The 25819-nt window shown below is 39.8% G+C and overlaps 2 protein-coding genes across 4 annotated transcripts in view; both read right to left on the reverse strand.

Annotated features, from left to right (window-relative positions):
* ehd3 (EH-domain containing 3) overlaps nt 1-3736 on the reverse strand; it is a 77159-nt gene extending 73423 nt beyond the window's left edge. Inside the window, exons 1-2 of one of the 2 annotated variants that reach the window (XM_063001988.1) lie at nt 3545-3736; nt 3078-3379 (exon numbers count right to left, since the gene is read on the reverse strand). In XM_063001988.1, coding sequence (XP_062858058.1) covers nt 3078-3304 — 227 coding nt within the window. In that variant the 5' untranslated portion in view covers nt 3305-3379; nt 3545-3736. Of the gene's footprint in view, nt 1-3077 lie in introns of both variants that reach the window. The other variant, XM_063001987.1, reaches the window with a different exon arrangement.
* Nucleotides 3737-9086: 5350 nt separating this feature from the next.
* galnt14 (UDP-N-acetyl-alpha-D-galactosamine:polypeptide N-acetylgalactosaminyltransferase 14 (GalNAc-T14)) overlaps nt 9087-25819 on the reverse strand; it is a 62401-nt gene continuing 45668 nt past the window's right edge. The window contains exons 11-16 of one of the 2 annotated variants that reach the window (XM_063001197.1): nt 23772-23864; nt 23527-23610; nt 23249-23393; nt 17616-17735; nt 17017-17261; nt 9087-9302 (exon numbers count right to left, since the gene is read on the reverse strand). In XM_063001197.1, coding sequence (XP_062857267.1) covers nt 17103-17261; nt 17616-17735; nt 23249-23393; nt 23527-23610; nt 23772-23864 — 601 coding nt within the window. In that variant the 3' untranslated portion in view covers nt 9087-9302; nt 17017-17102. Of the gene's footprint in view, nt 9303-17016; nt 17262-17615; nt 17787-23248; nt 23394-23526; nt 23611-23771; nt 23865-25819 lie in introns of both variants that reach the window. The other variant, XM_063001196.1, reaches the window with a different exon arrangement.

The following is a 25819-nucleotide window of genomic DNA, read 5'->3' on the forward strand; positions in this document are numbered from 1 at the left end:
ACTTAATCACCAGGAGCTTCAGTCCCATCGCAGATTTTGCGAGTGAAGTCGAAAGACAAACTGCAACCCATTTCAGGCCATTTTCTTGTAAAAGGAACAGAGGGCAGAATTTATGGGTAAATAAATTGACAAAATTTATGATGTAAGCCGACAATGAGCTTCCCCTCTTTGAAAGACCAGCAGCCGCCACTGCAAAGTACCTATTAATATGCAAGATTATGCTAATGTTTAATATGAAATATGAACTGCTTATGCGCACAAGACTTCCACTACCTAAGTTACTGAACTATTTGCATTAATGTACTTTGCCATAACAAAACACAAGTAGAGAGCAATGGAAATACCTTAACCTAATTGTCCAAACCAAACTGATTAATGAATCTGTAGACAATAGGGTTCATCCTTTCAACACTGCATCTTTTATATTTAATAATAATATTGTACACCACAATGATAGCACTTCTAATTATATTGCTATTTAATTCAGTTTTCCCAAATGCTTCATCCTGGGCAGGGTTGAGTCAGGTCCAGCGCCACCCAGAAACACTTAAGCACTCAGAAAAATTTGCAGGGTGCCAATTCATCACAGAGCACACACACACACACGCACATACATTTAGCAACCAGAGTCAATGACTGAATACTGGTCTCCAGGACCCATGTTGCTGTGGGACACATACTTCACCAGCTGCAACATTGTACCTTTCTGCCACCACATACAAATATAAGCAGCTTTGTAAGCACTCTAGGCTAACCTGAATTAAGACTGGGTTGTGTCTTTAGTACCACACATTTTGGAAGCTGTTGGACAACATAACCATGGGAACATCACGGTCATTGCAATTAACATTTTCTCTTTCCTTTAAAAACAGGGATGAACCGTGATGTTTAAGTCACTATGTGGATACTCATCCAGATGCAACGCAGGTCACACACTTCATACAATCATACATAATGTTCTTCTTTCAAAAGGACATAAAATGTACTCTTTATGCACGGTTGATTCAGTCTTCTTCTGCTAATGTTTAATATTTGAAAATAGATAAATGTTGTGCAAATAGAAGGCCAGGTGACTGACAGGACCTATTACATAATACTAAAGGAATATGTTTACTCTTCTGACTGGCAAAACATGTTCAGGTTTTATTATATTACATATTTCATTATGATTACTCTCATATTACCATGGACAGTGCTGGCTATAAAATATATGGTTACACAATAATATATCAGATATATTAAAGTTTTAATTAAGATTTCATTAAAATTACAATGCTGATTCTTCATTTGATTGAGTGCATTAGAACTAAAGTAGGATGATCGGTATAATATGCCAGACCCCCTATTAGTTGTATGAATTAATGAATAATGAATAAATAAGTTAAATAAGTAAATAAGTTATTTGCTATTTGATTAATTACCCCCTCTTTTAAATAAATTTGTTTTTAAATACAGCCTTGGGAATAATTAATAGACTACTCCAAATTTTTCATAAATCAGCATCTTTACATGTACAGTATGGCAACTTTTCATTTCAGTGTCTGTTGAATTCCAATATGGACAAACCGAATTCTACTTATTTATTTATAAGTATTTTAACGTCATGTTTTACACACTTTGGTTACATTCATGACAGGACAGGTAATTAGTGGTTACACAAGAGTCATCAGTTCAAGTTTTTTAATGTCAAACACAGTCATGGACATATTTGTATCTTCAATTCACTTCACTCAAATGTCTTTGGACTGTGGGGGGTAACCGGAGCGCCCGGAGGAAACCCACGAAGACATGAGGAGAACATGTAAACTCCACACACAAAGGACGTAGACGAATTCTACTCAATAAGGTACTGATTAACCTGATAGTGTGAACCCAATCTTATTTAACAAGGAAAAGTACTGCTATGGTAATCACTCACAGCTTTTTTTTAACTAAAGGGCCAGCTGGGTGTGCCAATCCAAAAAAATGGAAAATGAATTTGTGTAATGAAAATTTTTTTTTAATTGTTTTCACTAGTAGAGACACACAGTGAGCATCAGATTGATTTAGAACGAGCAATTAGAGCAATTTTTTAGAACAAGGTAAAACAGCAGACAGTGGGAAAGGCCATAAGGATTGGACTGTAAAGAACAGGAGAAGTCATCTTCTCTGATGAAGATGTCAAAGATGAAAAGATGCCTTTTCTGATGTTAATTTTAGCTTGGCCTAAAACCTGGTTGTTTAATGGTTAGACAGAGACACAAGCCACAGTGTCTCACACTCCATGTAAAATCTGTTAGAGAGTCGTTTTGACCTGGGGGTGCTTCAGCAGGGTTAGAATCTGTCAGATTTGCCTTTGTGAAGGATGCAAAACTTAAGTCACCTACAAGGTTCTGATTATTGTTTTTTTTGTTTTTTTTAGCAGTACAGTGCTCTATGCCACACAGCCAGGTCAATCAAGAAGCGGCATAAAGTCACCCAACAGCAACGTGCAAGGCTGGTGGGGAGCATGTTTCAAGATAAATAGAAGCTGTGATTGAAAAATCAGGGCTATTCCACCAAATATTGATTTTTGAACATAAAAAGTTAAAACATTTGTACTGTGTTCTTTAAAAATCAATATGAACTTGTTCTTTTTTACAATATTTGAGAACTGAAATCTCATTGCATCTGTCTTATTTTGGCCAGTCCACATTTTGTGCAAATACATGCTTTAAATGACAATATTTTTGTTTGAAATTATTATTCCAAATAAATATTTTTTTAAATGTTTATTAAAGTACTAGCCTCTGTACTTAGACTTTTAAGTAAAATAAAAAAATGTCATACTTCACAAAAACACATAAAACATTAGGGGTAAGAGTAGAGGCTAATTTGATGCGTTCAGAATTTTTTTTATTTATTTTTAGAACACTGCAGAAGACAGCTTAGGCTTTTAGATTCTGGTTTAAAGTAGTAACGTAAAAATTACGTCAAGCATCATCATGTGTGGTTATAAGTTTGATTGCCTACCTGAAAGGCTATTCTAGTTCGACCTAGTAGAATTAGTATTATATTTATAAAACAACAAAGGTTGAAACATAAAATTGATTACGTACCGGATAAAGCTCGTTTTCCCAGTGGAATATTGTCCCACAAGCAGAAGCATAGGCTTATTGTCGAAGTCCGCATCCTCCAATGCAGGAGAGTGGAACTCATGGAACTTGTAATGTTCTTCTAAGGGAAGGAGTTTAGTTTTGTAGAGCTTCTTGAGTCCCTCGCTGACGGTCTGAAACACCTCAGGGTCTCTTTTTCTCCTATCGTCAGTACTTAGCCAGCTAAACATCGCGCAGCTTGTGGACCTTTTCTTTCTCGTTCAAAGAGATGTCGCGTTTTTAGCGGACGATTTTGGAATCGATTTCTGCAAATGGACGTGTAATTAACCTATTGTAAAGTCAAAACCAATATACTGGCATTCTAAACTGCGGCTTTGCAGGCCATGCTAGGCACAAAATGCAGTTGGTACAGTTGAAGCCAGTGACAAAAATATGAGCCTAAGCTAATACATAAAATGCTATTCCCATACCATAACTACAACCATCGTTAAATATAAGATCTTCCGTTACACAGCTGTGATCGAGAAACAACCTACTGTATTATTGTCACACAGTATATCGCTATTAAAATTAGCCAAAAAAAACAACGTGTTTATAAACGCAAATGACAAAATAATGACACAATTACACAAGCAAACTAAAAGCTCGTCCAATTACGGATTTTCGCCTGCTTCTCTCTGCTGTAGGTTTAAATACCACTACAGCTGGGTGAGCGAGAGTCGGCATTGAAGAAAACGCCCAACGACTGACAACCCAAATTTATTGCTCCTGCGCGTAAGTTGTCCAATCATATTTGAGTATACCTGCTATCCAATGCCAGCATCAAAGGGGCGGGTTTTACAGAAGTGCCTAGTTTGTTTGTTTATTAGGATTTTAACGTCATGTTTTACACTCTTTGGTTACATTCATGACAGACACACGGTAATTACTCGCTACACAAGATTCATCACTTCTCAAGGTTATATCGAACACAGTCATGGACAATTTTGTATCTCCAATTCACCACACTTGCATGTTTTTGGACTGTGGGAGGAAACTGGAGCACCCGGGGGAAACACACGCAGACACGGGGAGAACATGCAAACTCCACACAGAAAGGACCCGGACCCTGGGGATCGAACCCAGGACCTTCTTGCTGTGAGGCGACAGTGCTACCCACTTAGCCACCGTGCCGCCCAAGTGCCTAGTTTAGCTGATAATTGGTCATTTACGGATTTACGCTGTCGTGATGCTTTCAAGCTGAAAATGAAACCTTCAGGATGTCGTTTTAACGAAAAAATATGTCGTTCAAACGAGAAAATTATGTCGTTTTAACGACAGAATGTGTTCTACAGGGAGTGTCATACTTTATTAGAAAATAAATAGTGTAGGTATCAATATATTATTTATTGCATTACCAAAAAAACAAAATCATTATGACTAGCATTTTTAAAATTTAAAACCGTTAAAACTTTAAAGCCTCTCTGCTTCTGTAAAATGATAAAAAGTAAATAATTAAATAAATCACAGTGTGTTTTATAGCAACTTAAAAAGACACAAAATGTATTATTTTTGTTTATATCTACACAACTTTGGCAAGTTTATTAGCAATATATTATTGTTCCCAACATTACGGTCATTACCGTGACAGCCATTGTTTTCTGTAAGGATTTATTTGAAGGTAACTCTGATTTTATAATCATGAAAACAGATACTGACTGGAGGGCACATGTCAGCCATGAAAGAAGAGTGACATTTTGACCTCTGGAAATGTGAGAAACCTAATCATGTATTCATCCTGATCATAGAGTATGTTTATTCACCATCATTACCATTTATGTTGTTAGAGCAGTATTTTACAACAAAAATTTAAATGTTCACATTATTTAAATCTATGTAAAATGCATCTTATACTAGCTGTTGACTTGCATTAGCATGGGTGACCATTTTTTTGGTTTTCATGCAACTATGTTATTGAACTTTAACAAGCCAGCTAAAAATGTCTTTATATCCAGATAATCATATTTATTTCCATAGAGTGTTTAGCCCTAAACAACAACAACAACAAATTAAAAAACAGTCACCTATAAATAAAAATCCCTTAATTTTTTTTTGTTTCTTTGATGTATTGTGTGTATTCTTTGTTTTTTTTAACTTAAATGTAGTTAACTTTCAGGAGAAAAACCACAGTAAGGTGTGTCTTCTAGTGCTTGCTGAGCAATTTCGACAGTATGCATTGGCATCAAGATGTTAACAAGAGCCTGTGTGTTAGTACATTCACATGAAAATTTTCATGCTGTTTTAGAATCAGGGAAAGGCTTTTTTAACAAGACAGACGTGCAGTCCACTGATCTGAAGCTGTTGTGGTGCTTGTGGTGTGAAATGCAAAAACTCTTAAAAAGACCTAAAAAAAAAAAAGGTGAAATCATTGCAAAAACACACACACAGTATAGAGAGTGCAGACTACAAAAGCTGAATTCCGGACATTTAGGTCCCAAAAATAGGACATATGGTCATCCTACATTAGCAAATTATCTTATCTTAAATCCATGACCAAAATTTTTTTTCCCTACAAAAGTGAAAATTACTGCAACATGTCACTACCAACACATAACTTGTTGTGATGGTAAAGACAGTTAATGATGGTGATGACAGGTTTCACCATCACTATATTTTAAACTGTTTACTAATTACAGGTAATAAAAGCTAAATAAGCTAAATGGTTTGATTTTACAACGAAATGCCTTCTTTCTTGCATTCTTTAAACTAAGTTTTACTGTTTTTAGTCAATATATATATATATATAACAAGACATCAGCAGAGAGGTCTAAAGAATACAGAAAAAAAGATGCAGTATCAGATCCAATATCAGTAATATTGAAAATATTACTTGAAAGAGAAAAGGAGAGATACAAAAGAAAAGACAGAGGAAAGCTTAAAGCAATATTACAACTTTCAAAACGTGAACAAAGAACATACACCAATAAGGGAGAACAGTCATATATAATTACAAACACCCCCCCTCCAGCCAAGCTGCAACAAGAACAGGATCATCTCCCACAGGTCCAACAAAATCAAAGTGGAAATGCACATCTAGAAAACCTTTTGAGCTATGTAGGTCATAACCGCTTTTTTGGCTTATGCCGGATGATATACTGTGGTATTAGCCACTCAATCTTATTTGCCTAATTCCACCTACTAAGCCAGTGATGAAGAGGCACATGATGCTGCCAGGGTCTGGGAGAAACTGTGCCCCTATGTTGTGATATGAGATTTGTTAAAGAGGCAGTCCTTGGATTCAGGAGACAATTAAAATAGGTTCATTCCATTACAGTGCACGCATGTGCTCTCTCTTTCTCTCTCTTCCAACTCTTTCACTTTTCTTTTTCTGTCAGGGCTATCTCTCTGCACATCCCATCTCTCTCCCTTTCTCACTAGCACCTCTCATTTACAATTTTATCTTCAGCGTCAGTTTGAATGCAGTTATATTTTGCTAAGCATTGTTTAGTTACAGTATTGTGGTAATCCAAACGTTGTCTTCCAAGAGTCTTTATGGCTGGGCTAAATTTGGATGTTATATTGTTTCGATTAATGTTAATTTTGTTGTGAACAACCCATATGCTTATTTGAGATTTTAAAGATATTTTTTAAAGATTTTTATAGATTTCTTTTTATAATTTCTTTCGTTATAATAATGTTTTTTTCATTGATGTCCTGACCAAAACATTACGTCATTACCAACAAACCATGTCAATTCCGAGCATGACACTTAATTTTCAGCAAAAGTAGTGCAAAAACGGTTTTATCTTATATATTTTGCTGTTACATGGAAAAATTGAAATAATCATTATAACATTTTTATTACATTAATGAAAACAGAAAATATTGATTTATGAGTAAAAAAAACCAAATATGTCATGTGTTGAAGTTATATTTAATGGTAAACAATGTTTACCACATGAATGAAGTAAAATAACCTGCTTGTTATCTGCTTTTCATTTTCATTTTGCTATGCCACTTGGCAAATAAATATAAAATATATAATTCTATATAAGCTAAGTTGTAGCCATCATTAAGTCTTTACTTTAAATCATATAAACATTATTTTGACAATCAAAACAAAAGTTCAACTAATTTTATTTTTCAAAAGATGGTGCAGAGTATGGGTGCTGTGTTGCGAGCTCCCCACAGTCTTTATAATTTTTTCTTAATTTTATGTCTATAAGTTACTTTTTGCACTGAATGTTGCCAACACCTTCATCTACAACAGACAGACACTTTTGGACATTAGTTTCTCAATGCGGTTCCATTGTAAACACAGAAGAGGCCCCATTCATCTGGGCCACTCATTTGAGGAAACGCCGCAGATGGAAGAAGAGGTGCAAAGCTGGCGTCTTGGTCAGGATGAGAAGCTGTGCTAACCGCCCTTCACCCCCCCGGATAATGGCAAAAGAAGATGCCCAATTGCAGGTGGTATCATGAATGACAGTCTCAGCGGCTTTATGGCGTCGCTTAAATAGCATCCCAGCGGCGGAGGTTCAATGGTGCTAAAGACAAGCGGCTGGGGATTTTAGTGGCGGATGTGCATGCGTTAGTCCAGCAAGCTTACCCGCGCCTTCCCGCTGACATGCAAAAAAAGCTGGCACTCAAAGCGTTTGTGAAAGCACTCAGTCCTTTAGCTCTAATGCGTCATTTCTGGCTGGGCCCCCAACTTCACCGTAGGATGCTTGGGCCGGCAGAAGGTGCTTTGGCTGGCGTGCACAGTAATCTACAGGCAGGTGAGAGCGCTGGCGGATACAGGCTTGGATGTCTCGCTGTTGTGATGCAAACGGCATCAGGCTGACTCAGGTTTGTTACTGGTGAGACAGTGCAAGTTGATGGTTGGAGGGCGAACGGTTTAGCATGAGTTCTGGTTAGCGTCCATTGTTGACAAATGCATACTAGGCCTTGATTTTCTGAAAGCTGTGCGCGTACCATCTACCTAGAGCATAACACCGTTTGTTTTGGCGGAGTTGAGGTGCCTATGGTGCCCCAGATACGTGACACTCCCCAGCAACGTGACAACACACCACAGCACAACAAAGAGGAGGGTCAAAGGAGCAGTGAGGATCTAACACCGCACCAGTCTGAGATACTCTGGAGTCAACAGACTGCGTCCGTGATGTATTTGCGGCGAGCGAGACAGTTTGCACGAGAACAGAGTTGGTGCAGCCCGACATCAATACTGCCATGGTGGCACCAATTCGTCCACAACCACATCATTTGCCATTAGTGGACAAACAGCGGACTCTGGCAGGAGGCATTTGAACCGGGGGGCGTAGAGTTGCCGGTGGGGTGTTCGTTGTATGCATGGGATCTGAGTGTCAAGACGGACTAGCTGGCTTTGGTGGACTGTTTTACACCGCGTTTGCTTACTGAGTCATTTGTGCTCACAGCGACACCCTTTGGCGTATTTAAGTAACTGCACAAAGCACTGCCTGATTTTTTTGGACATGGCTGAGGATGCACTGACACGAAACAACAAAATTGAAATAATTTTTTTAAAGTACTTGAATGCACAACCTCGTCTTGTCAATGAGCCCTTAGAGATATATGATGCTGAATTAATAGTGTATTCAGAAAAACAGAAACAATGAAGTTTATAAAATAAAAGATGTAACGCTACTCAGTGTTTTACAATAATGAGTATTGTCTACAATAATTCCCTAAAAGTACATAACACAAACAGAAATATAATAAAATAAGATAAATTGTAAATAAATATAATAATTATTTAATAATAATTAGATATCTAACATTTATCCCCTACCAAATAATATCAGACCTATCAGTCATTCACAACAATACAATTAGAATATTTTAAAACTTGGAAGGCAAATGTATTGGTTGTGAAAAAATAAAGATTTCATCTTTTATGTTGGATTGAGTTTTTAAGTGGTTGTGGAACAATTTGTTGAATGAGCATAAAAGTGCATAAAAACATCAAATGTATACTGTTTATTTCTTTTACTCTAAACAGCAGGAAGCAGACAATTCATTAAGAAAAATAGACTTTATTAAATAAAGGTAAATACAAGCAGATTTATTACACATGTGCTTTGCTTTGCGGTAACTCTGAAGAACAAAAATGCTTTCTTGCTGCATTCAAGTGGGTGTTTTAACTGTCTTGCACAGGTTTGCATGTTCCTTTCTGGTTTGGTGTGTCCAGCTTCCAGTTTTGTTCTGCAGTGCAATGTGATTATTGACACCCTGGGGCAGATAAAGGAAAAAAAGCCACAAAATCATTACAGGTAACCAAACAAAAAGTAAGTGTATATGATGGAAAAACTGATAGAAAAACATGCCACAGCAACAAATACATTTGTATATGTATATACCAGCAGCGACACAATGTGACAAAGCAACCGGATGTCATTTATTTTCAATTAGAGATGGCGATTTCAGGCGACAGAAGGCAGAGCGAATATTGGCATTGCAAAATGAGCAGAGACTCAACATAAAATTTGAAGCAAAGCGATATGGCAATTGCCAATAGGAATTAAGCATGAGTGTCACGCTTGGAGCCTCAGTGTGATCCTGTGCTCCAGTGTGCCACGCCCTTCTCTCCCCAGTCTCCAGCCAGCCTCCCTCTCCTGATTGGTTAGCTGGGGCTAATTAGCCCCAGCTGCTACTATTTAGGAGAGGCTCAGGGAAAGGCTGGTTGGAGACTATTTCATGGTAACTCTGTTTGCGTCTGGTATCTCTGCCCCTGGTACTCTGTCCGTTCTCGCTCTTGTTCGCTCTTGTTCGCTCTTGTTCGCTCTTGTTCGCTCTTGTTCGCTCTTGTTCGCTCTTGTTCGCCTGTTTATGTCTGTTAACCTAGTCCGTGTCTGTTAGCCTAGCCCTGTCTGTTAGCCTAATCCTTGTGTGTTAGCCTAATCCTTGTGTGTTAGCTTGTGTGTGTTAGCTCTGTGTGTTAGCTCTGTGTTACTAGCTTTAGTTCAGTTTATCTTTGTTTAGTCTTTGTAGTCCTGTTCAGTCTGTTTAGCCCAGTTAGTCTGTTTAGCCCAGTTAGTCTGTTTAGCCCAGTTAGTCTGTTTAGCCCAGTTAGTCTGTTTAGTCCTGTTCAGTCTGTTTTACCCTGTTAGTCTGTTTAGTCCTGTTCAGTCTGTTTAACCCTGTTAGTCTGTTTAGTCCTGTTCAGTCTGTTTAGTCCTGTTCAGTCTGTTTAGCCCTGTTAGTCTGTTTAGCCCTGTTGGTCTGTGTAGTCCTATTAGTCTGTTATTTCTGTTTAGCTTTAGTTAGCTTAGCATAGGTTGTGTGTTTGGTTTTGTGTACCCTTGTCTTGTTCTACCCTGTCTTGTCTTCATTATTATTAAATATAGTTTATCACACATCTCCGCGTTTGTGTCCGCCCCTCCTGTCCGTCTAGCCCACATAAGCGTTACAGAATAGTCTCCCTAGAGGACACAGCGAGATGTTTTTTGTCCATGTTTTTCCGGACTTCGGCTCCATGAGGTTTCCTCAAACCTTCCCGCTTAGTAGGCCAGCTCCATATGATGGAAGCGACTCAGGCGTCGAAGGCTTCCTTCTACAGAGTCAGCTCTACCTGCAGAACCTTCTGGACCCCCAGCCAGCTGAAATCGACAGGGTGCGATTTATGATGTCTCGGCTGAGGGGTGCTGCTCGTGAGTGGGCTAAGCAGCTTTGGTCTGACAGGGGAGTTGAGCTGAACTCGGTGAAGGATTTCGAGGGCCTCATGAGAACCAAATTTTCATGTAGCAAAGTGCCCACTGCAGCTTATACCTGGCATCCAGTGCCCACTGGGGAGGTTAAATTTTCCCCAGTGCCCACTGCGGATGTGGTCCAGGAGCCAGTGCCCGCTTATAAAGCTCGTGACTGTCCCAAGTCCACGTTAGGAGCCAGCCAATATTATTTAGGTCCTGTTTCCTGTTTCGACCCCAAGGGCTCCGGGGGTCCTTCTGTTTGTTCGCCGTCTCCAGTGTTTTCGCAGCTGAGTCCAGTTTCTCCAGGGTCCAAACAGCTGACTTCTGACGCATATCCAGGGTCCAAGCAGCTGATTTCGGACGCCTCTCCAGTGTTTTCGCAGCTGAGTCCAGTTTCTCCAGGGTCCAAACAGCTGACTTTTGACGCATATCCAGGGTCCAAGCAGCTGATTTCGGACGCCTCTCCAGTGTTTTCGCAGCTGAGTCCAGTTTCTCCAGGGTCCAAACAGCTGACTTTTGACGCCTCTCCAGGGTCCAAGCAGCTGATTTCGGATGCCTCTCCAGTGTTTTCACAGCTGAGTCCAGTTTCTCCGGGGTCCAAACAGCTGGCTTCTGACGCATATCCAGGGTCCAAGCAGCTGACTTTGGACGCCTCTCTAGTGTTTTCGCAGCTGACTTTGGACGCCTCTCCAGGGTCCTCGCAGCTGAATGACGTTTCTCCAGTGTTTTCGCGGCTGACTTCGGGCGCCTCTCCAGGGTCCTCACGGCTGAGTGATGTTTCTCTAGTGTTTTCGCAGCTGACTTCGGACGCCTCTCCAGGGTCCTCGCAGCTGAATGACGTTTCTCCAGTGTTTTCGCAGTTACCTTCGGACGCCTTTCCAGGGTTCTCACAGCTGTTTCGAGAAGTTTCTCAAGGGTTTTTGCAGCTGAGTCCGGACGCCTCTCCGGGGTCCTCACAGCTGAATCAAGGAGATTCTCAAGGATTTGCGCAGCTGAATGACGTTTCTCCAGTGTTTTCGCAGCTGACTTCGGACGCCTCTCCGGGGTCCTCACGGCTGAGTGATGTTTCTCTAGTGTTTTCGCAGCTGACTTCGGACGCCTCTCCAGGGTCCTCGCAGCTGAATGACACTTCTCCAGTGTTTTCGCAGCTGACTTCGGACGCCTCTCCAGGGTCCACGCAGCTGAATGACGTTGCTCCAGTGTTTTCCCAAGTGACTTCGGACGCCTCTCCAGGGTCCTCGCAGCTGAATGACGTTTCTCCAGTGTTTTCGCAGCTGACTTCGGACGCCTCTCCAGGGTCCACGCAGCTGAATGACGTTGCTCCAGTGTTTTCCCAAGTGACTTCGGACGCCTCTCCAGGGTCCTCGCAGCTGAGTGACGTTTCTCTAGTGTTTTCGCAGTTAACTTTGGACACCTCTCCAGGGTTCTCACAGCTGTTTCAAGAACTTTCTCAAGGGTTTTTGCAGCTGATTCCGGACGCCTCTCAAGGGTCCTCACAGCTGAATCAAGGAGATTCTCAAGGATTTGTGCAGCTGATTAATGACGTTTCTCCAGTGTTTTTGCAGCTGACTCTTGACGCCTCTCCTCAAGGGTCCACGCAGCTGACTCCGGACGCCTCTTCTCAAGGGTCCACGCAGCTGACTCCGGACGCCTCTTCTCAAGGGTCCTCGCAGCTGACTCCGGATGCTTCTTCTCAAGGGTCCTCGCAGCTGACTCCCGAAGCCTCTTCGCCAGGCTCCACGCAGCTGACTCCCGAAGCCTCTTCGCCAGGCTCCACGCAGCTGACTCCCGAAGCCTCTTCGCCAGGCTCCACGCAGCTGACTCCCGAAGCCTCTTCGCCAGGCTCCACGCAGCTGACTCACGAAGCCTCTTCGCCAGGCTCCACGCAGCTGGCTCCTGTTCCCGAGTTGGCGCAGCCCGATGGCGCTCCTGTTCCCGAGTTGGCGCAGCCCGATGGCGCTCCTCTTCCCGAGTTGGCGCAGCCCGATGGCGCTCCTGTTCCCGAGTTGGCGCATCCCGATGGCGCTCCTGTTCCCGAGTTGGCGCATCCCGATGGCGCTCCTGTTCCCGAGTTGGCGCATCCCGATGGCACTCCTGTTCCTGTTTTGGCGCATCCCGATGGCGCTCCTGTTCCTGAGTTGGCGCATCCCGATGGCGCTCCTGTTCCTGAGTTGGCGCATCCCGATGGCGCTCCTGTTCCTGAGTTGGCGCATCCCGATGGCGCTCCTGTTCCTGAGTTGGCGCATCCCGATGGCGCTCCTGTTCCCGAGTTGGCGCAGCCCGATGCCGCTCCTGTTCCCGAGTTGGTGCCCCCTGATGGCACTCCTGTTCCCGAATGGGCGTCCCTCGGCGACGCTCCTGTTCCTGAGTTGGTGTCCTCCGACGGCACTCCTGTTCCTGAGTTGGTGTCCTCCGACCGCACTCCTGTTCCTGAGTTGGTGTCCTCCGACGGCACTTCTGTTCCTGAGTTGGTGTCCTCCGACGGCACTTCTGTTCCTGAGTTGGTGTCCTCCGACGGCACTTCTGTTCCTGAGTTGGTGTCCTCCGACGGCACTTCTGTTCCTGAGTTGGTGTCCTCCGACGGCACTTCTGTTCCTGAGTTGGTGTCCTCCGACGGCACTTCTGTTCCTGAGTTGGCGCCCCCTGATGGCGCTCCTGTTCCAGAGTTGGTGTCCTTCGAAGGTGCTTCTGTTTCCTCATCGGCACCCACCGACGGCGCTCCTGTTTCCTCGTCGGCACTCCCAGATGGCGCTCCTGTTTCCGTGTTGGCGCCCCCCGATGGTGCTTCTGTTCCCACGTTGGCGCCCCCCGACGGCGCTTTTGAACTCTCGTCGGCGCTCCCCGACAGCGCTTCTGGTCTCCTATCATGCCTACCGCAAGGCATATTGAATGACTTCGAATTTGCCCCTCAAGGTCCAGGACCTCCTTTTTGTTTTTGTATTTGGGCACGCCAGGAGTCGTGCCTTCGGGGAGGGGCCTACTGTCACGCTTGGAGCCTCAGTGTGATCCTGTGCTCCAGTGTGCCACGCCCTTCTCTCCCCAGTCTCCAGCCAGCCTCCCTCTCCTGATTGGTTAGCTGGGGCTAATTAGCCCCAGCTGCTACTATTTAGGAGAGGCTCAGGGAAAGGCTGGTTGGAGACTATTTCATGGTAACTCTGTTTGCGTCTGGTATCTCTGCCCCTGGTACTCTGTCCGTTCTCGCCTTGTTTGCTCTGTTTGCTCTTGTTTGCTCTTGTTTGCTCTGTTTGCCTGTTTATGTCTGTTAACCTAGTCCGTGTCTGTTAGCCTAGCCCTGTCTGTTAGCCTAATCCTTGTGTGTTAGCTCTGTGTGTTAGCTCTGTGTTACTAGCTTTAGTTCAGTTTATCTTTGTTTAGTCTTTGTAGTCCTGTTCAGTCTGTTTAGCCCAGTTAGTCTGTTTAGCCCAGTTAGTCTGTTTAGTCCTGTTCAGTCTGTTTTACCCTGTTAGTCTGTTTAGTCCTGTTCAGTCTGTTTAGTCCTGTTCAGTCTGTTTAGTCCTGTTAGTCTGTTTAGTCCTGTTAGTCTGTTTAGCCCTGTTAGTCTGTTTAGCCCTGTTAGTTTGTTTAGCCCTGTTGGTCTGTGTAGTCCTATTAGTCTGTTATTTCTGTTTAGCTTTAGTTAGCTTAGCATAGGTTGTGTGTTTGGTTTTGTGTACCCTTGTCTTGTTCTACCCTGTCTTGTCTTCATTATTATTAAATATAGTTTCTGTCACACATCTCCGCGTTTGTGTCCGCCCCTCCTGTCCGTCTAGCCCACATAAGCGTTACAATGAGCAGTATATGCTTTACCTCCACCATTGTGAAATTAGGGCTGGGCGGTATGACAGTAGATAGACGGTATGACGGTTCATTATACCATCTTTGATTTCTCATACGGTATGGATTTTTCATATACCGCCATACCATAACATTGTTCATTTTAATAGCAGGCTTCCACAGGCAGCAAATCATATAATATTGTTTGCCTCTAAAAGTGCTGTGTGCAGATTAAGGAGTTAACAGAGTTAACAGTGTTAACAGATGAGAGAGGTTTCCTATATATGGTGAAAAAAATAAACAAAAACAAATGAAAAATGAAGAGGGTAAGACTAAATATGCACTGGAAGAGCCTGCCAAAAAAAAATTAGGTGTGTCAGTAGTTTAGGACAGACTAAAACACTATATACTGTACAGTTTGTCGAGCCACGGCTGTTGCAAACAACAACATTACAAACGCAGTAACAATTCACCTATGCAAGGTCCTCTATAGACAGTTGAGAAAAAAGTTTTCAGAGCAATAATTAAAACAGTGGATTCCAGGTATGTCTTACATGGTCAAAATACTTTACGTTAGTCGCTATTTCAACATTATAAGCTAACTGGAATCTGAGATATTTAAAGTCATCCACTTTTCAAATGTCATTTTATTCATTAAAGGGAGAGCTAAGGGTAATTGTACAATACTTAAATATTAAATAAACAATAAAAATTATATTTATTGCAACTGTTTCACGCATACTGATTTCATCATATATTGTGTCATTTTGTTAGCCCAAGCAAAGCTTGTAGTTCTCAAAACCTTATATACATGGTGAAATTAAAACTTTTTATGTTTTATGTTTTTATTAGGGCTGTCACGCGATTAAAAAATGTAATCGAGATTAATCGCGATTAAAGAACAAAATTAATCGTGATTAATCTCAATTAATCGCACGCTAATAACTAAGCAAAATTTGAACAGTTATGCACATTTTTATTGCAAAAATATGTTTACCAATACAAACATTCATAAAATATGATAAAATTCATTTTAGAAAGCACATTATTTGACAAAAGTGAGGATCTTTTCCTGTTTATAACCCTGACCCTGACACACCCCCCCCCCCGTTACGCCACTGTGCATCTCGTATAATGTCATGTAGGCCCACATTGTTAACTGTGTTAAAGCGTTTATATCAGTGGTGTCCAAACTTTTTTCGAGGAGGGCCAGATTTGATCATGTGAAAGTGCCTGAGGGCCAACAGTCCATGGCATACATAACCATAACACAAACGAGAAAAAAGAAATTCATATTAAACAATCCTTGACATTTTGCTTAAGTTTTCTGGCTAACTCAGAAATCATGCTTTTCCAAATATTATGATCTAATATTAGGCATCAATAAAGCATCAAAACACAGATTATTTCATAGATCTATTAAGAAAACTTTTTAATACTGTGTTTGTGCAGAAACAAGACGGGGAAATACTGTTCTACATTACCATTAAATACCTGAAACAATCAAGTTACAAGACATTATCTATAAGTGTAGCTATTAAAAAAAAGTGTTAATTAATACAGTCCATGTAAACGCTTAGTCCATATAAATATCAGATACAAATGTGTTTTTAAAAAACTACAAACATCACAAATATAAATTATGTATATAACCATGTGATAGAATAACCTGAATAACTTGTAGAGATGAAATATCACGCAGAGTTTCACTTCTTACCGGAGGGGGAGGAGGCGGAGCTACGCGGTTTTGATGGACAGCTCTAGCAGCCAATGGAGATACTCGTTACGAAGATTGCGTGATTTCATTCATCTTTTCATCAACACGTAAAAAAAGTGAAACCCGCTTAGTAGTTTTTCATCGGACAGCGACGATAATTGATTACTTTTCTGTTTGAACAATTTAAGACAGAAGATGCGGGCCGTATAAAACCCGATCGCGGACCTGCCTTCTTTATACAGTATATTATGATCCATTTAACAGTAGTGTTTGTAAAGTTCCGTGCACAGTTCATGCGCTTTACATCCTAATTCATCTGAAATACAGTTAATTACCACAGAGACACAAATGTATGTGGCACAAACAGCCAAATAAAAATAGTAAGATTAAAATTTTAAATCTTGATTAATTTTTTTAATCGCGATTAAAATTTTAACGCGTTAATCGCGTTAATTTTAATCTTGATTCGTTTTTTTAATCGCGATTAAAATTTTAACGTGTTAATCGCGTTAATTAACGCGATTAACAACAGCCCTAGTTTTTATTTATGCACTTATGACAGAATAAGCCACAGACATAAAAAAAAGTCCCAGTCATACAAAAAAAACATACTGTGATGTATCATGAAACCGTCACAAAAATACTGTGATACTGTGATACTGTAATTTTTTTGGTTCCTAGATAATTGTGACACAAGTGTTTTAATCATTCAGTCACAGACAATTAAGAGTTACAGGAATACTTCAAAAATATACTTTTACATTACCTCATTATTGTAGAGCAGCTATGTAGCTGGTTGGTTTTGTTTTCAAGGAGGTACACACCAATGCCTCTCTCATTCTTTGGGATGGATCAAGAAAAAGGCACCTCCCATCTCTGTGTTTGCAGTGAAAACTCACACGGGCTGATCACCAGCATCCTGCTGCTGTCTAAACCATCTAAAGCCATTTCACTGTCCAGACAGAACTGTGATGCCTGGTGTTCAAGGTGAGTGCCTGATTTCTGCCAGCGCTTAGGATGGATAATTGAAAAAAAAAAAAAATCACAATGGTAAAATGATACACTAGTTAACATGAGATCAGCACATTATAAAATAATAACATTTACTGCTCACATAATAACCTAGGTTAACCCCCATATTACAATCTTTAACAGAAAACAACTGGCATTAGTGGGAATTACCCAGGAACCTTGGTTTATAGGGTCAAATTTTGCAGTATTTACTATCATTATTTATTTATAACTCAACTCAGAAACTTTGACACTACTACACTTCATATTTCCAAATTACTTGAGTTTAAATTCTGTCAAAACATTACTGTCATGGAGTCTACTTAAAGACTGAAATTGTTCCTATGATGTTACCTGTTTGCTGTCATTTATGTTGCAGGGCAAGAGAACAATCTGTGAAGGAGGGATTATGTTGGAGACAGACAGGCAGAAATGCTTCTGGCGAATCTGCTGGCCATGAGTGTAAATCCACTCCTGCGTAAATCCATGTAGACACATTTTAAAGCACATTATTATCATGGCAAGCTGAGTAAGAAAAAAAAAAAAAAAAACTATTTTATTGCTTTGTGAGATTGATAATTTTCTAGTGTACTTTAATTATCCTTTTATTCAACCTTATAAAGACAGAATCAATTAAATCAATTAAAGACGCATCATTATTGCCAATGATTTTATTTAGAAATGTGTTAACATGGAAGGCACAGCAACAAAATAATATTTCATTTAATAGTCATGACTCAAATATGTTCTGACATGGAATTTTAATTATTAAAATAAATTAATAAGTAGGATAAAAATATCATACAAAGATAACTGGAAAATACGTCTGGCCTTTTTTTAATGCAACACTGAGATTCCCTCTTGGTTAGATGTAAACAAATAAACAATTTTTAATAAAATAATTTGCTTCTGGTTACTTGAAAGTTATTGAGAAAGTCTCCAAAGCTAAATTTGTAATAAAACAATCGTAAGTATCTACCTGGATGCATCTACCTGTAAAGGAAGAGAAGTGAATCCTGGCCCTGTTTCTTAGACACTATAATGGCCATTTCCTTTGTTTTTGTCTGTGTGGGTTTCCTTTGAATACTTCCACAAAAATTGTGAGCAACTGGCACAGTAATGCATAATCAACCTGTTTGCTCTAAACTTAATGCAGTTCTGCCATAGAGCTTAGCTTATGTACAAACCTCAATTCCAGAACAGCTGGGAAATTTAGTAAAATGTAATAAAACTGTGATACAGTAATTCTATTGAACCTTTATTTAAGTGACAAAAGTACAGCTAGAATGTTTTTCATGTTTAGTGAAAAGCATTTTGTAGATACGACCCAAACTGTTATCAACAAAAAGTGTAAAAGCCAACATCTGTCATTGTGTGGGGGTGCAATATACATACACAGAGTGTATGTAGTTGACTGGCCTGTCTGCAGATCTGTCTCCTATTGAAAATGTATGGCAGTTTATGAAGAGGAGAGGCTAAAGTCTAAAAAAGTTGTATTAAGCAAGGATGAGGAACATTCCATTATCAAGTTTCCTCAGTTCCTCGACTAAAAGGTGTAATTAATAGGAAAACTGATGTAATACAGTGGTAAACATGCCTTTTTAATTTCTTAATGTGTTGCAGTCATCAAATTAAAACTTTATATTTGCAAAATACAATTGTTGGACAGTGAAAACAGTGAAATTTATATCTTGATACTTCTGTCAGTAAAAAATCTTAGTTTTGTGTTAACAAATTTTACAAATTAACCCAATTTTTTTCAAAAATTGACAGTCTGTGAATTATGTACGTGTCTCATAAGTACTCCCAAAAATGTTGGTAAGTGAATGGCACAGCAATGCATAAACTTGGCTGATGTATAAATATGGTAGCATTAGCATGTAACATTTATTCTAAAGCTGACAACAGCAGTGCTGAGGACCCACTATTTGTCTGCCATTTACACAATGTTAATAGGTGTCAATTAAATGGTTAAAGATCCAGCTTGTTCACATACGTGATCAATAACTGTAACTGCCTAACAGGCTGTGTTTGTGCTGGCTACTCTGGCAATGCACTCATCAGCCAATAAGCACACACCAACTCATTGCTGAATCTATGCACGTTTCTAAAAACAATGTATGGTAAACTTTTGACTGTCTTGAGCAGTGGTATTAGAAAAAAAAGAAAACATGAACTAGAATAGAAACAAAAAATACAAATAATGTAAACTTTTCCTTAGAGAGCTATTAGGATGTGGTATGCTGGTGAACTGAGTATATAGAGCTGTTACACTGTTCTTTTGTTTACCTGTTTGCCTTTGGTTATTCAAATTCTCTGGTGGTCGATAGGCTGTAGGGCTGAGCAATATGGATCAAAAATAATATCTCGATATTTTTTCGCTGAATGGCGATATACGATATATACCTCGATATTTTTTCATCCCATAAGGTAATAACAAAAAGACACTTCTGAGACAAAGATCCAAATTTTTTACAGGCACTTTAATTAACATTCATGCTGGGGAAGTTTCACACAAGAACTATTTTTCCTTAAAAAAAGTTTTCTAACGTCTCACCTGTCGTGTAATGTAAATTACAAATATATTGTCTGGCCATTTAAGAATGTTAAGTGCACTATAGGGCGCAGGGAGCGAGTGTGTAGGGAAGATTTTAGAAATGTTTCCGTCTGTTCTCATGTTCTTCTGTTGTTTTGCACTGAGCTTGTGTGACATTAAAAGTAGCGTTCTCATTAAACCCCCCCTCACATGTTTGAACTTTATACATTATTTTACATCAGTCGCCACAACATTAACATTTACATTATGTTTATTTTACCGTATAGAACTTAATTCTGTAATACAGAACTAATCGTTCATGTTACTGTGTAACTATTACAACATTTAATGCATTTTATTCAGCGTTCTGCTTCATGCACTTTATTATTATTTAACAGCTTTATTTGTTGTTTAATTGCTGTTTGCTTATTAATTTTTGGTTGTTTATTGGCCGACAACAAGAAATACTATAATAGAAGATAAATAAATAAATGAGTCTCGGACGTCGGGCGATCATCCAGTATAAACTAACACGACCACGTACAACATCCAGTACAGAAATCACTCCCCATAAAGTTAGTTTTTTACAGATAGAGCAAATATATGCACATCACATATACAAACACACAAGTCAGAACAACAGGAGACGCACCGTTACGTTATTATTACTGTTTCAACACTTCTTATTTTATTTTTTATTAACCTTTATTTAACCTGGGAAGTCACATTTGTGCTTGATTTACACTGTTTATATATGAAGTAAACATGTGCATGTCAGCGCGTGCATGCGCTTGTATGTTTATTTCTGTTTTCCAATATTGGTTTTTGAAACGAATAACGACTCGTTTTCTTGTTTTTCAACTTTGGGATTTGAAGTGAAAACGAATGACCAAAGGTACACGGAGCTGGAACCTTTTGTCTGGACTTGTTTTCGGTATTCTCTACAGAATACATTATTCTGCTGCTCATCTGACACTTCTCCACCATTGAATCCGAACCATCTCAGAATAACTGAGCCATTATTATTCTTTTTACTAACCAGCTCCTCCACCGTCTCCATGCTATCATGGGAGTTTTACTTACAGAAATGTGTCCTGAGGGCAGAAAGAATTGGCGGTGGGGAGGGGCGAGTCGGATCTAATTGGAACGCAACATCTATATCGATATACGCGATATTGTCTTATCTTATATCGCGTATGAAAATATATCGATATTTTATAAAATCTACACTGTGTTCCAAATTATTATGCAAATAATATTTTCTCAGATTTTCCAAAATTACCTATATGAATTGCAGTCATTGTAATTTTCCAGTCATCAACTATTAGAGTACAATTGAAAGGTTTTTGAACAAACTGCCAATGATAACAGTATATTTAAAAAAAAATAAAACACTCAAAATGCACTCAAAATGCATGTTCCAAATTATTATGCACAGCAGAGTTTTCAACCTTTTCATTTTTATAAAGAACAAAAAAATGGTCATTTGTGAAATTATAAGCATTAGCAGGTTATTACAAACTGAAATCAAACAGTTTTCAAGTCAAAACTTTATTCTAGGTGATGTTACATTTGCACATAGGACCCCTTGTTCGAAAGGAGCTTCTGAACTCTCTCGTCCATTGAATTTGTCAGGTTTTGGATGGTATCTGCTTCAATTGTTTTGCATGAGGACAGAATACCCTCCCAGAGCTGTTGCTTAGATGTGAACTGCCTCCCGCCATCATAGACACTCCTTTTGATGATGCTCCAGAGGTTCTCAATGGGGTTGAGGTCAGGGGAGCATGGGGGCCACACCATAAGTTTGTCCCCGTTTATGCCCATAGCAGCCAGAGATGCAGATGTGTTCTTTGCAGCATGAGACGGTGCATTATCATGCATGAAAATGATCTTGCTGCGGAATGCACGGTTCTTCTTCTTGAACCATGGCAGGAAGTGCTGTTTGAGAAACTCCACATACATTATGGAGGTCATCTTTACCCCTTCAGGGATCCTAAAGGGGCCGACAATCTCTCTCCCCATGATTCCAGCCCAAAACATTACTCCACCTCCTCCTTGTTGGCGCCGTAGCCTTGTTTGCATGGGGTGTCCATCAACCAGCCATCCTCCACTCCATCCATCTGGACCATCTAGCGTTGCACGGCACTCATCGGTGAACAAAACAGTTTTGAAGTCAGTCTTCATGTATTGTTTGGCCCACTGGAGCCGTTTCTGCTTGTGTGCAGTGGATAGAGGAGGTCGACAGGATGGCTTACGCACAGCTGCAAACCTCTGAAGGACCCTGCATCTTGTTGTTCGGGGGACGTTGGAGGCACCAGCAGTTTCAAAAACTTGTCTGCTGCTATGACAAGGCATTTTTGCAGCTGCTCTTTTAACCTGACGTAATTGCCTGTTGGAAAGAGTCCTCAATTTTCCCTTATCAGCACGCACACGTGTGTGCTCTGAATCAGCTACATACTTCTTGATTGTGCGATGATCACGATGAAGTGTCTTGGCAATGTTGATTGTAGTCATGCCTTGACCTAAACACTCCACAATTTGTTGCTTCTCAGCAGCCGACACATCCTTTTTCTTTCCCATTTTGGCTGAAAATGTAGGCTGCTTAATAATGTGGGACAGCCTTCTTAAGTAGTCTTGCCTTTAATTGAACACACCTGCCAAACTAATTAGCACAGGTGTCTGCAATTGCTTTCAGTGATATAAAGAGCCCTGACACACATCACCATCAATGAGTTTAACTGACAAACAAAAAAATTCTTACCTTATCACTCCTAAACACTTTTTGCATAATAATTTGGAACACAGTGTAGATATATCACCCAGCCCTAATAGGCTGTTTCACATCCTAATATCTGATTGATTAATTTAATTCACTTCAGGTGGGAGTGTTTCTATATATCACAGTTTCTTAGTTATCACAGAGGGACACCCTGCCCATTCTCTGGAAATGTGATGCCAAGCTAGGCCTGGTCTTTTTTTTTTGGCTTATCTGTTTCTGGGAACTTACTCTGTGCTATGTTATTTTCAACTGTCACGGCGACAGCCCTTTTCTAAAGTGGACCCACCTGTAAATCCAAGTAGCTTGGTGGGGTGTGATGCCACTTGTTTATTGCTGTAACTAGCTTGTTTTGAAGGTTCCCTATCTTTTTTCTAAGTAATGAGTTGTAGCAGCCTGTCATATTGCGACAACCAGTTCTCAATTCTGTGCTTTTCCTTTTGTATCTGTTTCTATTTTGGCCACCTTATTTATTTGCGATTGTTCCCTTTTTATGTCCCCTTCTTATAAGTGAATTTTACTATTGTTCTACCTTGGTCAAGCATCCTGCACTTGAGTTCATTTTCAGTTCTTGCAGGTGTAGGACTTTATCTTGTGCTTCACTAATGACAACACGCCATGTTACAGGACGTGACTTACTATGTTATTTTTTTACCCTATGCTGTTCTGTTTTACCTGATGTGAAGCAGGAACATCATTTGTGCTGATACAGAGGGCAAGATTAAGCACAGGGGGATCTTGGCCCTTGGCTTGCTGAACCTCCAGACAGTTTTGTCTCTGCTGAATCACTCCAGACTTTGCATTTGAATCATCAGGAACTCTAAAACAGCGCAAAGCATGCTAGGTATCTTTCTGATTGAAGTGGGACAGTATGAAAACTACATGGTATGACAACTGTAAAATCCAATATCAATTTTGATATGTAATAGTTTATCTGTTCAACAAACACCTACTTGAGTTCCGGATAGACGTTGTCCAAATACCACTGAAAGGATTTGCACTTGAGTCTTTTTCTAAGTTCTTGTCTGCCACGAATGCTTATATAAGAAAGACAAGAGAAAAAGGTTTATACTGGTCTTATATCATGTTATCACACACACACACACACACACACACACACACACACACACAGACACACACACAGACACACACACAGACACACACACAGACACACACACACACACACACAGTTACTCACTCTCCATAGGATTTGCCCCTGGCTGCAGGTCGAGCTGAGTAAAAATAAAGTTTGTACTCATCCATCCACACCTCAGCAGTGCGTCTTGTGTTTCTGAAACAAAGCAAATAGATTACTAAAAGAGTATCATAAAACAAAAATGCATTTCTTAATCAAATGTATTTATAGTAATCAAAGTAAGTGTAACCGAATACGACATAGCCACAGGGCTAAGCATACAACTTTTCAGGTCCATGTGTTTTCTACTGAGAAACCTGTTAATAAAAGTGCTTTGGTTAAAGGAGAATCTCAGCTTCAACATGTGCAAACTGCTACCCACATAAAAACACTAACAACAATAGTAACTGATTCCAAAGGTCAGGGCATCCAACATCAGCGCCTGGTCAAAAAAGCTGGCTAATGCTAAACATTAATTGTTGTTATTGACATTGGCACCAATAATGTACATTTAAGACAGTCTGAAGTTACAAAGAGTAATGCTAAAAAGGTGTGTGAGTTAGCTAGAAAGTTGTAGTAGTATAATCTGCCCCCCTACCAATTCAACGCAGTTGCAAAACCTACAGCAGGTTATTGTTGCTGAACTGCTGGATGTCTAAATGGTGCTTGGAAAACAACATTGCTTTTGTAGATAACTGGTCCACTTTTGAGGAAAGGCCTGGTCTTCTGAAGTGGGACAGTGTCCACCCCTTATGGAAAGGTGCTGTTCTTATTTCTTGTAGCATAGCTGACAAGCTTTATGGTGTCAGTGTAGCAACAGATAGTGTCATTGACAATCCAGAGACAAGCCCAGGCTGCAGACAAACAGGCTAAAACAACAGTCTGCGAGTCGCCATCAGACGTCACCTACAACTTTTAGGTTCCCAACTATTACAAGTGTCAGTTCACCATGCCACCAAAAAACATTCTAACAAAGTATTGTGGTGGAAAAAAAAACCCTTAATGAAATACCTGAGACTGAAATGTGAGTAGAAAAAACTTTGAATCTTGTCCGCAGAGAAGAATCACAATGACAGAGTCTCACACAGATGCACAGTGAATGCGATAACACAGGAAATTATACCCTTAACACCCTTATATACTTTGTTCGCTGACCTTGTAAGGCATTACACCGTTAACAAAAAGTTAGCTAGAACTGGGTTTTGGAGGTCATACAATACACTTCTTATCACGTACACTTCCAGTAAGATTATATTGTAGCAGTATTCTTTGAATACTGGAATATGACTGCTGCCAATCATTCCCTGACCATATATTTACATTCTAAGTAATAATAGATTATGTAGTAATACTTCTAGTATAAATTAACATTTTTCTGTCACAGCATTTAGTAATTCGTATTAATCTAAATCATTCAGATAAAAACATTTAAAAAGTGAGATTAAATTTAGAACTACAAAACATTAGATCGCTTGCGTCTAAAGCCATAATTGTAAATGAAATGATCACAGATAACTGTCTTAGTGCATTTGTCTAACTGAAACCTGGACTAGTCATAAGGAGTATTTAAATGTAAATCGAGCAGCTCCTCCTGGATACTGTTATGTTCATAAGCCACGCCTTAATTGTTGTGAAGGAGAGTAGCCACAATCTAAGACATGGGCATTTTTGTTAAAGCAACTTGTATAACGAACTCATTTGAAATGCTAGTTGCTGACGTAGCTAATCAATCCTCATTTGATAAAAAAAAAAAAGAAATATGTTCAAACTAATTACTATTTACTGACCGACAGAATTTGCTGATCCAAATTTTCTTTATTTAATTAATTCTATCAACCCAAAAAAAAATTAATTGTGTAGACAATTCATTAATATTCAATATGAAAAAAGCATAATGCATTTAAAATCATATTTGATTCTATTTTAAAATGTATGGATATTACCCCGAATTTAACAACCTGGATGTTTTACCACAAAATGAGAGATCTTAGATCACTCTCTCCTATCATATTAACTGTGTTTATCTAATAATATTCACTTACCTTGTCTGCTATCAATTTAAGTGCAGCATGAAAATTGAAGTGCAAATGGCGGCACACTGCACTGGCAGT

The sequence above is a fragment of the Trichomycterus rosablanca genome, chromosome 9 (assembly GCF_030014385.1).
Source record: "Trichomycterus rosablanca isolate fTriRos1 chromosome 9, fTriRos1.hap1, whole genome shotgun sequence".
Lineage (NCBI taxonomy): Eukaryota > Metazoa > Chordata > Actinopteri > Siluriformes > Trichomycteridae > Trichomycterus > Trichomycterus rosablanca.